Source organism: Salvelinus namaycush, unplaced genomic scaffold (genome assembly GCF_016432855.1).
Source record: "Salvelinus namaycush isolate Seneca unplaced genomic scaffold, SaNama_1.0 Scaffold881, whole genome shotgun sequence".
In the NCBI taxonomy this organism is placed as follows: domain Eukaryota; kingdom Metazoa; phylum Chordata; class Actinopteri; order Salmoniformes; family Salmonidae; genus Salvelinus; species Salvelinus namaycush.
This window is the reverse complement of record NW_024061621.1, coordinates 75912-95156: the sequence shown is the minus strand read 5'-3', so window position 1 is coordinate 95156 and position 19245 is coordinate 75912. Positions and strand designations below refer to the sequence as shown.

At 40.3% G+C, this 19245-nt stretch overlaps 1 protein-coding gene across 2 annotated transcripts; it reads right to left on the bottom strand.

The window, feature by feature from the left end:
* Positions 1–1269: 1269 nt before the first annotated feature.
* Positions 1270–3134, bottom strand: LOC120043277 (endonuclease domain-containing 1 protein-like). 2 transcript variants are annotated; one of them, XM_038987899.1, is made up of 2 exons: positions 2605–3134; positions 1270–2387 (listed from the first exon to the last, which is right to left on the bottom strand). In XM_038987899.1, the coding sequence occupies exons 1-2, from the start codon at positions 2929–2931 to the stop codon at positions 1803–1805; spliced, it is 912 nt and encodes a 303-aa protein (XP_038843827.1). In that variant the 5' UTR covers positions 2932–3134; the 3' UTR covers positions 1270–1802. The 2 variants fall into 2 exon arrangements, with proteins under 2 accessions (XP_038843827.1, XP_038843828.1); XM_038987900.1 differs by having other exon boundaries at positions 1270–2198.
* Positions 3135–19245: the final 16111 nt, after the last annotated feature.

Sequence of the window (19245 nt, the reverse complement as noted above, 5' to 3'; positions counted from 1 at the left end):
ATTACATTCAGAACATATAATAGTATCTCTATGGTAACAGTGATAGAATTACATTCAGAACATATAATAGTATCTCTATGGTAACAGTGATAGAATTACATTCAGAACATATAATAGTATCTCTATGGTAACAGTGATAGAATGACATTCAGAACATATAATAGTATCTCTATGGTAACAGTGATAGAATTACATTCAGAACATATAATAGTATCTCTATGGTAACAGTGATAGAATGACATTCAGAACATATAATAGTATCTCTATGGTAACAGTGATAGAATTACATTCAGAACATATAATAGTATCTCTATGGTAACAGTGATAGAATTACATTCAGAACATATAATAGTATCTCTATGGTAACAGTGATAGAATTACATTCAGAACATATAATAGTATCTCTATGGTAACAGTGATAGAATTACATTCAGAACATATAATAGTATCTCTATGGTAACAGTGATAGAATTACATTCAGAACATATAATAGTATCTCTATGGTAACAGTGATAGAATTACATTCAGAACATATAATAGTATCTCTATGGTAACAGTGATAGAATTACATTCAGAACATATAATAGTATCTCTATGGTAACAGTGATAGAATGACATTCAGAACATATAATAGTATCTCTATGGTAACAGTGATAGAATTACATTCAGAACATATAATAGTATCTCCATGGTAACAGTGATAGAATGACATTCAGAACATATAATAGTATCTCTATGGTAACAGTGATAGAATTACATTCAGAACATATAATAGTATCTCTATGGTAACAGTGATAGAATTACATTCAGAACATATAATAGTATCTCTATGGTAACAGTCATAAGGAAGTCACAACCTGACTAACTGTAGGCCAGGGTTGGGGTTAATTCTATTTCAATTCCAAATGTTCCTCATTGAAAAGCATTGCAGAGAAATGGATTTCCAGTGTACTTCTAGAACTGACTGGAATTGAAATGGAATTGATCTCAACCCTGCTGGAAGCCTAATTATTAACATTAACAAGAGTAATGGCAGCACATCATCAAGGAATTAAACTGTATTTTATTTATTAAAATAGAATTCTGTCCCCTTACATACTTTTTATTTTTGATATAAACAGAGAAGAGATGGACAGAGAGGGAAGAGAAGAGTATAGAATATAGATATATATAGACATAGACATAGAAGAGATGGGTAGAGAGGGGAGAGAAGAGTATAGAATATAGATATATATAGACATAGAAGAGATGGGTAGAGAGGGGAGAGAAGAGTATAGACTATAGATATATATAGACATAGAAGAGATGGGTAGAGAGGGGAGAGAAGAGTATAGACTATAGATATATATATAGACATAGAAGAGAAAAATATTACAATTGAAAGTGTACATATGTTGACATGTAACCCTCATTACCATTATAACCCTCGTTACCATTACAACCCTCATTACCATTACAACCCTCATTACCATTACAACCCTCATTACCATTATAACCCTCATTACCATTATAACCCTCATTACCATTATAACCCTCATTACCATTACAACCCTCATTACCATTATAACCCTCATTACCATTACAACCCCCATTACCATTACAACCCCCATTACCATTGTAACCCTCATTACCATTACAACCCTCATTACCATTATAACCCTGATAATCATTAGTCTAACAGTAATGATAGTTTGTTGATATGGTGTGAGCATCTGTACCCAGATCATCCAAAGATCCTTCCAGAACTATTTCTCATGGAATTGTAAAGATTCCTCACTACGGAAGGAATTCTTCCAGCTGGGTTAGGGGGAAGTGGTAGGTTTAGGACCTCTTGGACAATCTTCTGGGAACACCTTGACAGGACCATCTTTACCTTTGTAATATCTGTTCAACATGATTTCGAGTGCTCCCAAGGTTTGTTGATCCAATGCCCCCGTCCCCTCCTTGTTCAACCCCCAGTATGCTCCGGCCATCCACTTCTTGTTCTTCTTGTACTTCTTGTTTTCACAGCAGTAGGCTGTCCACATGAGATACGGGATGTTCACGCGGTTGTTCAGTTTGGTTTTGTTGTTGTTGGGAACTGCTCCAGTCACCACATAGGCTTTTATCTGGTCGTTAGCATCCTTACAGTTAAGCTTCAGAGTTCCTCTGACATTTCTCTCCATATCATTCCAGCTGCCATCGTTGAAGGACACCACCTGGGGAACGATGTTGGTCAGGGTAAAGGTGGACTTCTGAGTATCAAGGTCATGAGCATGTGAACTTGGGAAGAGGTGACCTCTGTTCACCCCTTTATATTTTGAGTTTTTATAGTCCTTTTGCTCAGCCTGGTGTTTGTAACTGCCTCCCTCTTGTATCTGCATTTCAGTGCAGTTTACCCCTTCGAGCTGCAGGAAACAATCTTTCATTCACAAGTTTTCTGTACAATAAACCCCCTTTTCTGTACAATAAACCCTCTCTTTTTTGGGGGGGTTTCACAATCAAGACAATCAAGTCTCTATACCCTCCATAGTGGTAGTTCTATATTCTGTAACATAACTGTCTGTGATATATACCAGTCAACAAATACACATGTTATGTTATATGACAAAACATTAGTCCTACCCCAGGCTCGATCATCCAGCGATCTATTGGTCGACCCGTTGTATTACCAGTGAAGGTGTAGGCTGAGAACACAGGGATCCTGTTGAATGTGTCGTAGAGAGTTGCAAACCTGTAGAAGTTTTTGTACTTCTGGCAGATCGGCTTGTAGCGGCCATCGTCCTTGAATATCCCACCAACCAAAATACCTGGGAGATTTGGAGTTGTCCCCTCCAGGAAGAACTTCTCACAGTCTGGAACATCACTGAACTTCTTCACTACATGAGAGAGAGCAGGAGGAAGGAGAGAGAGAAGGAGGAGAGTAGAGAGATGATTCAATACCCCCATCATCACCTGAAGACTGTACACCACAGAGACAAAGATGAAGTTACAGAGACCAGTTGGTAGACTGGAGACTGTTGATCTGAGTCAGGACAGACTGCTTTAAATAGTTATTTCAGAGACCAGTTGGTAGACTGGAGACTGTTGATCTGAGTCAGGACAGACTGCTTTAAATAGGTTTTCAGAGACTCCTCCTTCATGTGTCAAGACAGAAAGAGTTGATTTGCATAAACTCCTCTGTTCGTTTCCATGGAAACTGCTGTAACACATAACATGTGACTCACCTACTGTAGTTTCTAACACATATGGACCCAGAACTTAATCACACAAGATTATAGTTCTGGGTTAATGAGATTAGACTGCTCTAAAAAGTGACTGCATCCACACTTTGGTTCTGGTAGAACAACGTTTTAGGATAAAAACATGACTTTACTCAGCATAGAGTCTGTCAGAAGATACACATCACACTATTACAACAGTGGGACTGTTCTGGAATTACGGTTGCTGAGTTCACATTCATTAATATCCCACAAGGCTTAGCGACTCAGCAACTCAAAAACTCAAAGAAGTAAACTTGCATTTCCCTTGACCAACAAGTCAACATATTTACTATGATGTCTCAAAGGCCTCACATACATTACAGATATGATTACAACTGAATGAAACGGAGGAAGACGTGTCCAACTGAATGAAACGGAGGAAGACGTGTCCAACTGAATGAAACGGAGGAAGACGTGTCCAACTGAATGAAACGGAGGAAGACGTGTCCAACTGAATGAAACGGAGGAAGACGTGTCCAACTGAATGAAACGGAGGAAGACGTGTCCAAATGAATGAAACGGAGGAAGACGTGTCCAACTGAATGAAACGGAGGAAGACGTGTCCAACTGAATGAAACGGAGGAAGACGTGTCCAACTGAATGAAACGGAGGAAGACGTGTCCAACTGAATGAAACGGAGGAAGACGTGTCCAACTGAATGAAACGGAGGAAGACGTGTCCAACTGAATGAAACGGAGGAAGACGTGTCCAACTGAATGAAACGGAGGAAGACGTGTCCAACTGAATGAAACGGAGGAAGACGTGTCCAACTGAATGAAACGGAGGAAGACGTGTCCAACTGAATGAAACGGAGGAAGACGTGTCCAACTGAATGAAACGGAGGAAGACGTGTCCAACTGAATGAAACGGAGGAAGACGTGTCCAACTGAATGAAACGGAGGAAGACGTGTCCAACTGAATGAAACGGAGGAAGACGTGTCCAACTGAATGAAACGGAGGAAGACGTGTCCAACTGAATGAAACGGAGGAAGACGTGTCCAACTGAATGAAACGGAGGAAGACGTGTCCAACTGAATGAAACGGAGGAAGACGTGTCCAACTGAATGAAACGGAGGAAGACGTGTCCAACTGAATGAAACGGAGGAAGACGTGTCCAACTGAATGAAACGGAGGAAGACGTGTCCAACTGAATGAAACGGAGGAAGACGTGTCCAACTGAATGAAACGGAGGAAGATGTGTCCAACTGAATGAAACGGAGGAAGATGTTTCATTAATTAATTAATAAAGTAATGGATGTTTCATTTACTGGTGTTGTTGGAGGACCTTGTGTACAACTTGGTGTATTCTGTGGTCTGACCACTGAGTTTATTTCCAGTAACTGAAGTAGGTCACAGTAAGAGTTGACACAAGGCTGTGTATGTAGAGTTAGAAAATGTGGTTCCCAACAACACTGTGGTCAGAGCAGCACTGGACTGTTTAACACCTCAGACTCAGCAGCTGTAGATTCTTCAGTTGAGGCCTTTTCTCAGTAAGAGTAGAGGAGACTGGGGAACAAACTAACACTTTTAGACTTTAGTTTATTAGGAAAATATTATTTAAAAAAAGTATTTTTATACAAACAACATATCTCAGCTACCATTACACAGTAAGTATGTTCCTAGGAAGTACCAGTCGTTTACAATTCAACCAAGTGGCAGATATTAAATGTTACAATTGACCCAGTAGGTGAATGTTCCACAGGTCAATAATTTAACAAAAAGAGAAGCAGCAAGTATATTTACTTTAGGGCCTCAAAACCCTTTTTCTTCTTCAATAAAACTAAAAGTCATCAATGGATTTAAACAAAACCTCTTGGTCATGTAGAGACACTAACCAACCATTATCACATTGAATAAGAGCTTTCTACCTGGTTTCTAACTGGACTTATTAACTGTTACAACTGACCCTGTGTTACTTTGTTCCCCAGTCTACCCTACCTTCATGTATAATATTTAAAATGACTGCTTTGCTTAAGTAAAACATTTTTAACTTCTTCAATTACCAGCTGAAGCAGGTCACATAATTATACTTCATGTAAAATTTGTGGTGGCTTATTTCTGCTTTACCAATTGAGGAGAGTTACAAACTTCACACACCAGTCTGAGTTATACTTCAACTACATCTTTAATAATAAGAGTTTTGCAATAGCCTTTTGACTTTCAATGATGCGCTATCTCTAATGAACCATTGAAAGTGACTACAGAAAATTACAAAGATCTTTTATAGCCAAGATACACCCCTCTCAACCTACATGACGAACCACAGATCTTAGGAACAATTCACAAAGAAAGACTTTTACTTAAGAGAGAGGAGTATCCCATAGCCAGATAGCATTCGCTATAAACTATTGTTCAGTTTGGTCCCTAAGACGAGGTTCTAATCTCATTCCTGGTACTTCATAGCACAGAACCATTACCTCATCCAAGGCATAACTCAATTGTCAACTCTAGATACCCCCATCTCAAGTAAACCCCCTCTTGACCCCACTCCTGGACAAGCTCACTGAGGGGAGTGACTTGCGCACAGACATTGTGAAGACAAGTAATTGGTTCCTCCTTAATCACGCCATCCCTTCACATGGTTTAACAGATACATTCACATATGAAGACAATGTTCCATTCTGTCCTCTTCCCTTTCTGATATTCTGCATAGCACCAGAGACATGTGAAAGACAAGCCTGACCTCTCCCCTCTCTGGGCCCCAAGTGACTGAGCCCCAGCTAAGGAAAGAAATGCAACTGCCAACACCAGAGTGACTGAGCCCCAGCTGAGGGAAGAAATGCAACTGCCAACACCAGAGTGACTGAGCCCCAGCTGAGGGAAGAAATGCAACTGCCAACACCAGAGTGACTGAGCCCCAGCTGAGGGAAGAAGTGCAACTGCCAACACCAGAGTGACTGAGCCCCAGCTGAGGGAAGAAATGCAACTGCCAACACCAGAGTGACTGAGCCCCAGCTGAGGGAAGAAGTGCAACTGCCAACACCAGAGTGACTGAGCCCCAGCTGAGGGAAGAAATGCAACTGCCAACACCAGAATGACTGAGCCCCAGCTGAGGGAAGAAATGCAACTGCCAACACCAGAGTGACTGAGCCCCAGCTGAGGGAAGAAATGCAACTGCCAACACCAGAGTGACTGAGCCCCAGCTGAGGGAAGAAATGCAACTGCCATCACCAGAGTGACTGAGCCCCAGCTGAGGGAAGAAATGCAACTGCCAACACCAGAGTGACTGAGCCCCAGCTGAGGGAAGAAATGCAACTGCCAACACCAGAGTGACTGAGCCCCAGCTGAGGGAAGAAATGCAACTGCCATCACCAGAGTGACTGAGCCCCAGCTGAGGGAAGAAATGCAACTGCCATCACCAGAGTGACTGAGCCCCAGCTGAGGGAAGAAATGCAACTGCCATCACCAGAGTGACTGAGCCCCAGCTGAGGGAAGAAATGCAACTGCCATCACCAGAGTCTATTAGAAATACATTCTAATAAAAAGTATATCACATCAGCATATTATGCAGATAAGACATCTTAATTATCTATGTTACCCAACTAATTCTGATTCATCCTCCACAAATTACCTTTGTAATTGTGATTTAAAAGGTGTGGACATTTATTTGTTAATTGTTTACATCAAATTCTCCTTGAATGTTGGCTTGTATGACCTATGCAGTGGTTCCCAACCTTTTTATAGTCCCGTACCCCTTTAAACATTTAACCTCCATCTGTGTACCCCCTCTAGCACCAGGGTCAGTTGTGTACCCCATATAGCACCAGGGTCAGCTGTACCCCCTCTAGCACCAGGGTCAGCTGTGTACCCCCTCTAGCACCAGGGTCAGCTGTACCCCCTCTAGCACCAGGGTCAGCTGTGTATCCCATCTAGCACCAGGGTCAGCTGTGTACCCCCTCTAGCACCAGGGTCAGCTGTACCCCCTCTAGCACCAGGGTCAGCTGTGTACCCCCTCTAGCACCAGGGTCAGCTGTACCCCCTCTAGCACCAGGGTCAGCTGTGTACCCCCTCTAGCACCAGGGTCAGCTGTACCCCCTCTAGCACCAGGGTCAGCTGTGTACCCCCTCTAGCACCAGGGTCAGCTGTGTACCCCCTCTAGCACCAGGGTCAGCTGTACCCCCTCTAGCACCAGGGTCAGCTGTGTACCCCCTCTAGCACCAGGGTCAGCTGTGTACCCCCTCTAGCACCAGGGTCAGCTGTACCCCCTCTAGCACCAGGGTCAGCTGTGTACCCCCTCTAGCACCAGGGTCAGCTGTACCCCCTCTAGCACCAGGGTCAGCTGTGTACCCCCTCTAGCACCAGGGTCAGCTGTAGGAGACAGAACGCGTCTCCATCCTGAGCGGTATGACGGCTGCGTGGTCCCATGGTGTTTATACTTGCGTACTATTGTTTGTACAGATGAACGTGGTACCTTCAGGTGTTTGGAAATTGCCCCCAAGGATGAACCAGACTTGTGGAGGTCTACATTTTTTCTCTGGGGTCTTGGCTGATTTCTTTTGATTTTCCCATGATGTCAAGCAAAGAGGCACTGAGTTTGAAGGTAGGCCTTGAAATACATCCACAGGTACACCTCCAATTGACTCATTGATGTCAATTAGCCTATCAGAAGCTTCTAAAGCCATGACATAATTTTCTGGAATTCTCCAAGCTGTTTAAAGGCACAGTCAACCTAGTGTATGTAAACTACTGACCCACTGGAATCGTGATACAGTGAATTATAAGTGAAATAATCTGTCTGTAAACAATTGTTGGATAAATGACTTGTGTCATGCCCAAAGTAGATGTCCTAACAGACTTGCCAAAACTATAGTTTGTGAACAAGACATTTGTGAGGTGGTTGAAAAATGAGTTTGAATGACTCCAACCTAAGTGTATGTAAACTTCTGACTTCAACTGTATACCAGGAGCTGTGCCAGACCAGCCACGTCTGTTGACTCATCCAGCTGCCACGCATATCATTCACTGGCTTGTATGCAAAGCAGCCATTGTTTCAGAACATCTGCTGACATGTCACTGATGCGTCGTGTTGTTTGATGAAGGCATTGTCTGTGTAGTATTTTTTGACTTTTCCCCAGCATTGTCCCAGCCATATCCACGGCAGCAGGAAGAATGAAGTCCTCCACAATAGTATGGGGCTTGCCTGTCCTAGCCACTCGGTAGCTCACCATATAAGACGCTTCTAGCCCCTTCTTATGAATGATATCTGTTGCTTTCATAAATGTCTTACTACTTGAAAATTGTTCGTAATTCTCGCTCAAAATACTCCCGTGGCTTATTTTAGAAGGGGCATGTTTTGTTTCTAAATGTTTCGTCAGGTTGTGAGATAGTACTTTTGCACATATAATACACTGTGGCTGAGGAAAGGTTGCTAGATCGAATCCCTGAGCTGACAAGGTAAAACTCTGTTGTTCTGCCCCTGAACAAGGCAGTTAACCCACTGTTCCCCGGTAGGACAGAACCAAACACACCAAGCCCTTCTCAGACACGGAGGTATTTAATCAGAACCAAACACACCAAGCCCTTCTCAGACACGGAGGTATTTAATCAGAACCAAACACACCAAGCCCTTCCCAGACACGGAGGTATTTAATCAGAACCAAACACACCAAGCCCTTCCCAGACACGGAGGTATTGAATCAGAACCAAACACACCAAGCCCTTCCCAGACACGGAGGTATTTAATCAGAACCAAACACACCAAGCCCTTCCCAGACACGGAGGTATTTAATCAGAACCAAACACACCAAGCCCTTCCCAGACACGGAGGTATTTAATCAGAACCAAACACACCAAGCCCTTCCCAGACACGGAGGTATTTAATCAGAACCAAACACACCAAGCCCTTCCCAGACACGGAGGTATTTAATCAGAACCAAACACACCAAGCCCTTCTCAGACACGGAGGTATTTAATCAGAACCAAACACACCAAGCCCCTCCCAGACACGGAGGTATTTAATCAGAACCAAACACACCAAGCCCTTCCCAGACACGGAGGTATTTAATCAGAACCAAACACACCAAGCCCTTCCCAGACACAGAGGTATTTAATCAGAACCAAACACACCAAGCCCTTCCCAGACACGGAGGTATTTAATCAGAACCAAACACACCAAGCCCTTCCCAGACACGGAGGTATTTAATCAGAACCAAACACACCAAGCCCTTCCCAGACACGGAGGTATTTAATCAGAACCAAACACACCAAGCCCTTCCCAGACACGGAGGTATTTAATCAGAACCAAACACACCAAGCCCTTCCCAGACACGGAGGTATTTAATCAGAACCAAACACACCAAGCCCTTCCCAGACACGGAGGTATTTAATCAGAACCAAACACACCAAGCCCTTCCCAGACACGGAGGTATTTAATCAGAACCAAACACACCAAGCCCTTCCCAGACACGGAGGTATTTAATCAGTACATGCGACAGTATTGTAGTATATGTCTATACCGACATCTATGGAGGATAATTGTGTCCGTCAAACAGGAAGTCTCACCACTTATTTACTGGAGGATGAAGAAATAATCTCCAATGATCTGTGTAATTGTGTGTTTCTGACCGTTAACATGTTGGGTGGACGCGTGTACATATAGGAGGTTCCTGACCAGGCAGAAGGGAGTTTCACTTTAACCGCTGCATCGGAGAGTTTACAATGTTGCTGTCACTATGTAACCTACTACCTACAGTAGGAAAACGAGTTTCTGATGAATAATATCACACCTGTGATCACACATGGCACGGCCCCATAATTGTTACAATTACAATAAAAATAACACTTTTATATTACATATTTAACATATATTTTAATATTCCTGTAGAACTGTAAAATACATATAAATGCATGGTGGGCTTCGTTATAAATGGGTGGGCCTCGTTATAAATGGGTGGGCCTCGTTATAAATGCGTGGCGGGCCTCGTTATAAATGCATGGTGGGCCTCGTTATAAATGCATGGCGGGCCTCGTTATAAATGCGTGGCGGGCCTCGTTATAAATGCATGGTGGGCCTCGTTATAAATGCATGGTGGGCCTCGTTATAAATGCATGGTGGGCCTCGTTATAAATGCATGGTGGGCCTCGTTATAAATGCATGGTGGGCCTCGTTATAAATGCATGGTGGGCCTCGTTTCGATGGAGCAGTGTAAAATAAGCTTTCTGTCAATGACCCAGCCTTAACGAATTTGGTTTATTTCCATATTGAATGTGATTGTCCAACATCATCATGTATTTATTGTGTAGAGTGGCCTCTTTCCTCTGCTGTGGTGCTGCATTGCAGTCAGCGATGTTTTCTCTCCGTAGCTGTCCAGGGTCCTGAAATCAAATCATGTCAGTTTGCTTGGACACCAGCCTGATCTCCAGCTCCTTCCACCTCTGGAAACTATCTGGGTGGTCATGTGACTTCTCACGAGAGGCTGAGGAGGTGACACTGATTCTTCCAGTCCCTGGTTCCATCCCGGACCAGCGCAGATTTACACTCTTGTGAAAAAGGTTTGCAGCAAAAACAGAAGTCTGCATTGTTTTGCTTGGAATAGACAAGCCTTGGTCTCTCCACTCTCTCCCCGTTCGCCATCCTCCTATTGTAGTTGGCCACCGAAAACTTTCATTGCCCCTCATCTCTTGGTAAATTCCCCTCCTTATCCTGATGTGGCCCATCCTGCGCTAACATATCCCGTAAAGATCCATTCATATATTTTGTCCACTCACCGGGATCTTCTATGATTTTGTCTGGGATTCGGATTTAGCAGCAGCACCACCACTGTCACCGGGGACAGGGAGCGACGAATCTGAGTCTGTGTCCAAGATAGTAGGGTCTTCCCAGGCATTGTTTGGAGGTGTAGCTAGGCCTGGTGAGACCACCTGTTCTTGTCCAGCCAGAGAGCTGTCATCATCGGTGGAAGTGCAAGGCTCGGACTCCTCCGGTTTGTCCTCTTCGCTGCTAGAATCAGCTTACGGGGGCTCGTCGTTCTCGGCGAATGAATGGCCTGTCCTCGTAGGCTTGTAATTCTCCACACCGGCTGATGGACATTGCTGCACACTGATACATTTCACCAGAGAATGTCTTTGGTTTAGAGATTGTGTCCTCACACAGACACTTAAACAAAATACAATCATTTATTTGGCAGATTCATTTATTAATGTTTCACAATAGTATAATCCCATATAAAGACACACCTCACCATTCCTACCAAGGATAGTGTGAGTGAACTTCGGGAGAAGGGGGAATGGGGTGGGGGAGGGAACTGTAGCAGCACTATGAGCTGGTGGCTGGGGCACCGCGGGCGGTGTAGTGACCGAACAGGGGCGCCGCGGGCGGTGTAGTGACCGAACAGGGGCGCCGCGGGCGGTGTAGTGACCGAACAGGGGCGACGGAGGGCGGCAGACAATTGTCAAAATATCGTCTCAACTTCAGGTGCTGCCATAGGCGACGGTCTAATGGGAGGGCTGGCCCTGAACACGTCTGTTATCCCACAATGAGGACATCAAGTAAGTTTTCATAAATCATTGGGTTCCGTTCAAGAAGAAACGTCAGAGTAGTCTGAAGTGGAGGCATTAATTCATGTTGACATTTACAACATAACATGCATGGACATTTCATCATTAAGACCTTTAGGGAATCATGTCTGGAGGGTGAAAATCCCCCAACATTCTCATTAGCTCAGTGTTATATCACCTCCCCTGTCTGATATCTTGACTTTCTCTCTGTCACACAACCTATAGGTATTACTGTCATGTTGTAGGTCATTACAATGTACTGAGACTGGATAATCCCTGTCCTTACTCCTGATTCAACTTTTATGTTCACTAATTCTCTGAGATAACGAGAGGTTTTACCTCCATAACACAACCCACATGGACATTTCATCATGTAGATAACATGGGTGGTGTTTACCTACATAACACAACCCACATGGACATTTAATCATGTAGATAACATGGGTGGTGTTTACCTACATAACACAGCTCACATGGACATTTAATCATGTAGATAACATGGGTGGTGTTTACCTACATAACACAGCCCACATGGACATTTAATCATGTAGATAACATGGGTGGTGTATACCTACATAACACAGCCCACATGGACATTTAATCATGTAAATAACATGGGTGGTGTTTACCTACATAACACAGCCCACATGGACATTTAATCATGTAGATAACATGGGTGGTGTTTACCTACATAACACAACCCACATGGACATTTAATCATGTAGATAACATGGGTGGTGTTTACCTACATAACACAGCCCACATGGACATTTAATCATGTAGATAACATGGGTGGTGTTTACCTACATAACACAGCCCACATGGACATTTAACCATGTAGATAACATGGGTGGTGTTTACCTACATAACACAACCCACATGGACATTTAATCATGTAGATAACATGGGTGGTGTTTACCTACATAACACAACCCACATGGACATTTAATCATGTAGATAACATGGGTGGTGTTTACCTACATAACACAACCCACATGGACATTTAATCATGTAGATAACATGGGTGGTGTTTACCTACATGACAACAGCTCACATGGACATTTAATCATGTAGATAACATGGGTGATGTTCACCTACATAACACAACCCACATGGACATTTAATCATGTAGATAACATGGGTGGTGTTTACCTACATAACACAACCCACATGGACATTTAATCATGTAGATAACATGGGTGGTGTTTACCTACATAACACAGCCTACATGGACATTTAATCATGTAGATAACATGGGTGGTGTTTACCTACATAACACAGCCCACATGGACATTTAATCATGTAGATAACATGGGTGGTGTTTACCTACATAACACAACCCACATGGACATTTAATCATGTAGATAACATGGGTGGTGTTTACCTACATAACACAGCCCACATGGACATTTAATCATGTAGATAACATGGGTGGTATTTACCTACATAACACAGCCCACATGGACATTTAATCATGTAGACAACATGGGTGGTGTTTACCTACATAACACAGCCCACATGGAAATTTAATCATGTAGATAACATGGGTGGTGTTTACCTACATAACACAACCCACATGGACATTTAATCATGTAGATAACATGGGTGATGTTTACCTACATAACACAGCCCACATGGACATTTAGTCATGTAGATAACATGGGTGGTGTTTACCTACATAACACAACCCACATGGACATTTAGTCATGTAGATAACTTGGGTGGTGTTTACCTACATAACACAACCCACATGGACATTTAATCATGTAGATAACATGGGTGGTGTTTACCTACATAACACAACCCACATGGACATTTAATCATGTAGATAACATGGGTGGTGTTTACCTACATAACACAGCCCACATGGACATTTAATCATGTAGATAACATGGGTGGTGTTTCCCTACATAACACAGCCCACATGGACATTTAATCATGTAGATAACATGGGTGGTGTTTACCTACATAACACAGCCCACATGGACATTTAATCATGTAGATAACATGGGTGGTGTTTACCTACATAACACAGCCCACATGGACATTTAATCATGTAGATAACATGGGTGGTGTTTACCTACATTACACAGCCCACATGGACATTTAATCATGTAGATAACAAGGGTGGTGTTTACCTACATAACACAACCCACATGGACATTTAGTCATGTAGATAACATGGGTGGTGTTTACCTACATAACACAACCCACATGGACATTTAATCATGTAGATAACATGGGTGGTGTTTACCTACATAACACAACCCACATGGACATTTAATCATGTAGACAACATGGGTGGTGTTTACCTACATAACACAGCCCACATGGACATTTAATCATGTAGATAACATGGGTGGTGTTTACCTACATAACACAACCCACATGGACATTTAATCATGTAGATAACATGGGTGGTGTTTACCTACATAACACAGCCCACATGGACATTTAATCATGTAGATAACATGGGTGGTGTTTACCTACATAACACAGCCCACATGGACATTTAATCATGTAGATAACATGGGTGGTGTTTACCTACATAACACAACCCACATGGACATTTAATCATGTAGATAACATGGGTGGTGGAACACGTAATAATGTCATTTATTTGGAACCGTTCTCCTGTATGTGGGTGGCAGAAACGTTCACACTTCATCATATTGTTGCACTGGGCTCAGCATCTGCATTTATAGCTACCAATCAGAAGAGGGCGTAAAAGAGCCTGGCTCGTTTTCTTTTGTGGCTGGAAGTTTGGCATGGACCAATTTGTCACGTAAATACGGGGTGGGTTCTTAGATTTACCCGACCTCTCCTATATACAATACGGGTGGGTTCTTCAATTTACCCGACCTCTCCTATATACAATACGTGGTGGGTTCTTAAATTTACCCGACCTCTCCTATATACAATAAGTGGTGGGTTCTTAAATTTACCCGACCTCTCCTATATACAACATTTACATTTACATTTAAGTCATTTAGCAGACGCTCTCATCCAGAGCGACTTACAATAAGTGGTGGGTTGTTAAATTCAGCTGGCAGAGCTGGGTCTGATAAAACATGACAATGGTTCTAAGGAGTTATCTTATCCATAAAGAACTTCTCACAATCTTCAACGTCGCTGAACTTCACCACTACATGTCTGTGCATCTGTCTGTCTGTCATTCTGTCTGTGTGACTCTGTCTAGATTTAGGTTCCCAAGGAAGGTACTCCTGATAGCGCTCAAACCCGTCTGGATCTTGACACTCTGAACATACGTTCTGCATCATATCTCTTACACCAGATATTATATTTTTTGTATTTTGTACTTTGTAAAAGGGTATTTTCTTTTTGTTTGCTGCAAAAACTGAAAAACCTGCTTGGAACGAAATACTGCTGTGAAACCTACAGGAGCCGTATCTTAATTTGATCATCCTGTTGTTGTAGGAATTTTCCTGCACAGAATGAAATGTTAATTTGTAATGTATTCCAGGTTGAAAAGGCTTCTAAAGTTTGTATTTTCTTCTTTAAAATGTCATACTTTTTTTGACCAAACTATTTTTTAACAACCCCTACAAAAAATGTCCATTAATTATAAACAACATAACAATTTCCTGTTGCTGCAGGATAATTTCTGTTGTGTGAAACTGTCTCAAATGAATATACTCATCCAAGATATTTTTTTCTATTCACTACTAAAGTGACAGGTCATTTTCCAGGAAGTAGCCTTGTAGTTTTTGTAGTCTTTCTGAATAGTCTTCAATGGGTAAAAACGCATCGCAATGGTCTTCAAGCCAAATAATCCATTAAAGGAATCTAGGCAGAGGTAAATTCATCCAAAAACAAAATATGTATTTTATATATATATACAGTATATATATATATATCAATCAATCATTTGAAACCTGTCCTGTCCACAGAGGTCATGGATTGGAGGTTTGAAAACTGAAACAAGGCTGACCTCTGCTGGTGAGATGATTTGAGAACACTGCTTGAAAATCCTTTTTTAAATAATTTTACATTTATTTAACTAGGCAAGTCAGTAAAGAACAAATTCTTATTTACAATTAACGGCATACCCCGGCCAAACCTGGACGATGCTGGGCCAATTGTGCGCCACCCTATGGGTCTCCCAATCACGGCAGGATGTGATGCAGCCTGGATTTTGATGATTCTAGAATAATGTTTGAAAATCCTTCTTGACCAGCTACAGGTATGTTTAGAGACATGGTAGCTTCTTGACCAGCTCCAGGTATGTTTAGAGACATGGTAGCTTCTTGACCAGCTCCAGGTATGTTTAGAGACATGGTAGCTTCTTGACCAGCTCCAGGTATGTTTTGAGACATGGTAGCTAGCTGGTATGCTGGACTGGTTGGACACATAGTTAAGGCAAAGTTTGAATGAATAACTGACAACTAAAATAGTACTTTCAATAATTTATATTTTTAGCTCAAATAATGTGGTTTAATGTTGAATTGGAACATTTTGGAGTCACATGGTTACATTTAAACAGCATGAGAACAAAACACCAGACTCTCACAGGCTTCATTCATTATAGATGTTTATTCCTTCAAATGGGAAGAAGATGGATACATACAGTGATAGAATTACATTCAGAACATATAATAGTATCTCTATGGTAACAGTGATAGAATTACATTCAGAACATATAATAGTATCTCTATGGTAACAGTGATAGAATTACATTCAGAACATATAATAGTATCTCTATGGTAACAGTGATAGAATGACATTCAGAACATATAATAGTATCTCTATGGTAACAGTGATAGAATTACATTCAGAACATATAATAGTATCTCTATGGTAACAGTGATAGAATTACATTCAGAACATATAATAGTATCTCTATGGTAACAGTGATAGAATTACATTCAGAACATATGATAGTATCTCTATGGTAACAGTGATAGAATGACATTCAGAACATATAATAGTATCTCTATGGTAACAGTGATAGAATTACATTCAGAACATATAATAGTATCTCTATGGTAACAGTGATAGAATTACATTCAGAACATATAATAGTATCTCTATGGTAACAGTGATAGAATTACATTCAGAACATATAATAGTATCTCTATGGTAACAGTGATAGAATTACATTCAGAACATATAATAGTATCTCTATGGTAACAGTGATAGAATTACATTCAGAACATATAATAGTATCTCTATGGTAACAGTGATAGAATTACATTCAGAACATATAATAGTATCTCTATGGTAACAGTGATAGAATTACATTCAGGACATAATATTATCTCTATGGTAACAGTGATAGAATTACATTCAGAACATATAATAGTATCTCTATGGTAACAGTGATAGAATTACATTCAGAACATATAATAGTATCTCTATGGTAACAGTGATAGAATTACATTCAGAACATATAATAGTATCTCTATGGTAACAGTGATAGAATTACATTCAGAACATATAATAGTATCTCTATGGTAACAGTGATAGAATTACATTCAGAACATATAATAGTATCTCTATGGTAACAGTGATAGAATACATTCAGAACATATAATAGTATCTCTATGGTAACAGTGATAGAATTACATTCAGAACATATAATAGTATCTCTATGGTAACAGTGATAGAATTACATTCAGAACATATAATAGTATCTCTATGGTAACAGTGATAGAATTACATTCAGGACATATAATAGTATCTCTATGGTAACAGTTACATGGCAGTCAGAACATATAATAGTATCTCTATGGTAACAGTGATAGAATTACATTCAGAACATATAATAGTATCTCTATGGTAACAGTGATAGAATTACATTCAGAACATATAATAGTATCTCTATGGTAACAGTGATAGAATTACATTCAGAACATATAATAGTATCTCTATGGTAACAGTGATAGAATTACATTCAGAACATATAATAGTATCTCTATGGTAACAGTGATAGAATTACATTCAGAACATATACTAGTATCTCTATGGTAACAGTGATAGAATTACATTCAGAACATATAATAGTATCTCTATGGTAACAGAGATAGAATTACATTCAGAACATATAATAGTATCTCTATGGTAACAGTGATAGAATGACATTCAGAACATATAATAGTATCTCTATGGTAAAAGTGATAGAATTACATTCAGAACATATAATAGTATCTCTATGGTAACAGTGATAGAATTACATTCAGAACATATACTAGTATCTCTATGGTAACAGAGATAGAATTACATTCAGAACATATAATAGTATCTCTATGGTAACAGTGATAGAATGACATTCAGAACATATAATAGTATCTCTATGGTAACAGTGATAGAATTACATTCAGAACATATAATAGTATCTCTATGGTAACAGTGATAGAATTACATTCAGAACATATAATAGTATCTCTATGGTAACAGTGATAGAATTACATTCAGAACATATAATAGTATATCCATGGTAACAGTGATAGAATTACATTCAGAACATATAATAGTATCTCTATGGTAACAGTGATAGAATTACATTCAGAACATATAATAGTATCTCTATGGTAACAGTGATAGAATTACATTCAGGACATAATATTATCTCTATGGTAACAGTGATAGAATTACATTCAGAACATATAATAGTATCTCTATGGTAACAGTGATAGAATTACATTCAGAACATATAATAGTATCTCTATGGTAACAGTGATAGAATTACATTCAGAACATATAATAGTATCTCTATGGTAACAGTGATAGAATTACATTCAGAACATATAATAGTATCTCTATGGTAACAGTGATATAATTACATTCAGAACATATAATAGTATCTCTATGGTAACAGTGATAGAATTACATTCAGAACATATAATAGTATCTCTATGGTAACAGTGATAGAATTACATTCAGAACATATAATAGTATCTCTATGGTAACAGTGATAGAATTACATTCAGAACATATAATAGTATCTCTATGGTAACAGTGATAGAATTACATTCAGAACATATAATAGTATCTCTATGGTAACAGTGATAGAATTACATTCAGAACATATAATAGTATCTCTATGGTAACAGTGATAGAATTACATTCAGAACATATAATAGTATCTCCATGGTAACAGTCATAAGGAAGTCACAACCTGACAAACTGTAGGCCAGGGTTGGGGTTAATTCTATTTCAATTCCAAATGTTCCTCATTGAAAAGCATTGCAGAGAAATGGATTTCCAGTGTACTTCTAGAACTGACTGGAATTGAAATGGAATTGATCTCAACCCTGCTGGAAGCCTAATTATTAACATTAACAAGAGTAATGGCAGCACATCATCAAGGAATTAAACTGTATTTTATTTATTAAAATAGAATTCTGTCCCCTTACATACTTTTTATATTTGATATAAACAGAGAAGAGATGGACAGAGAGGGAAGAGAAGAGTATAGAATATAGATATATATAGACATAGAAGAGATGGGTAGAGAGGGGAGAGAAGAGTATAGAATATAGATATA

Coding starts and splice junctions, on each gene's coding strand:
- LOC120043277 (XM_038987899.1), bottom strand. CDS start 2,931: ATGATGGGGGTATTGAATCATCTCTCTACTCTCCTCCTTCTCTCTCTC. Junction 2,388..2,604: donor GCTGGATGATCGAGCCTGGG/GTAGGACTAATG, acceptor TGTTTCCTGCAG/CTCGAAGGGGTAAACTGCAC.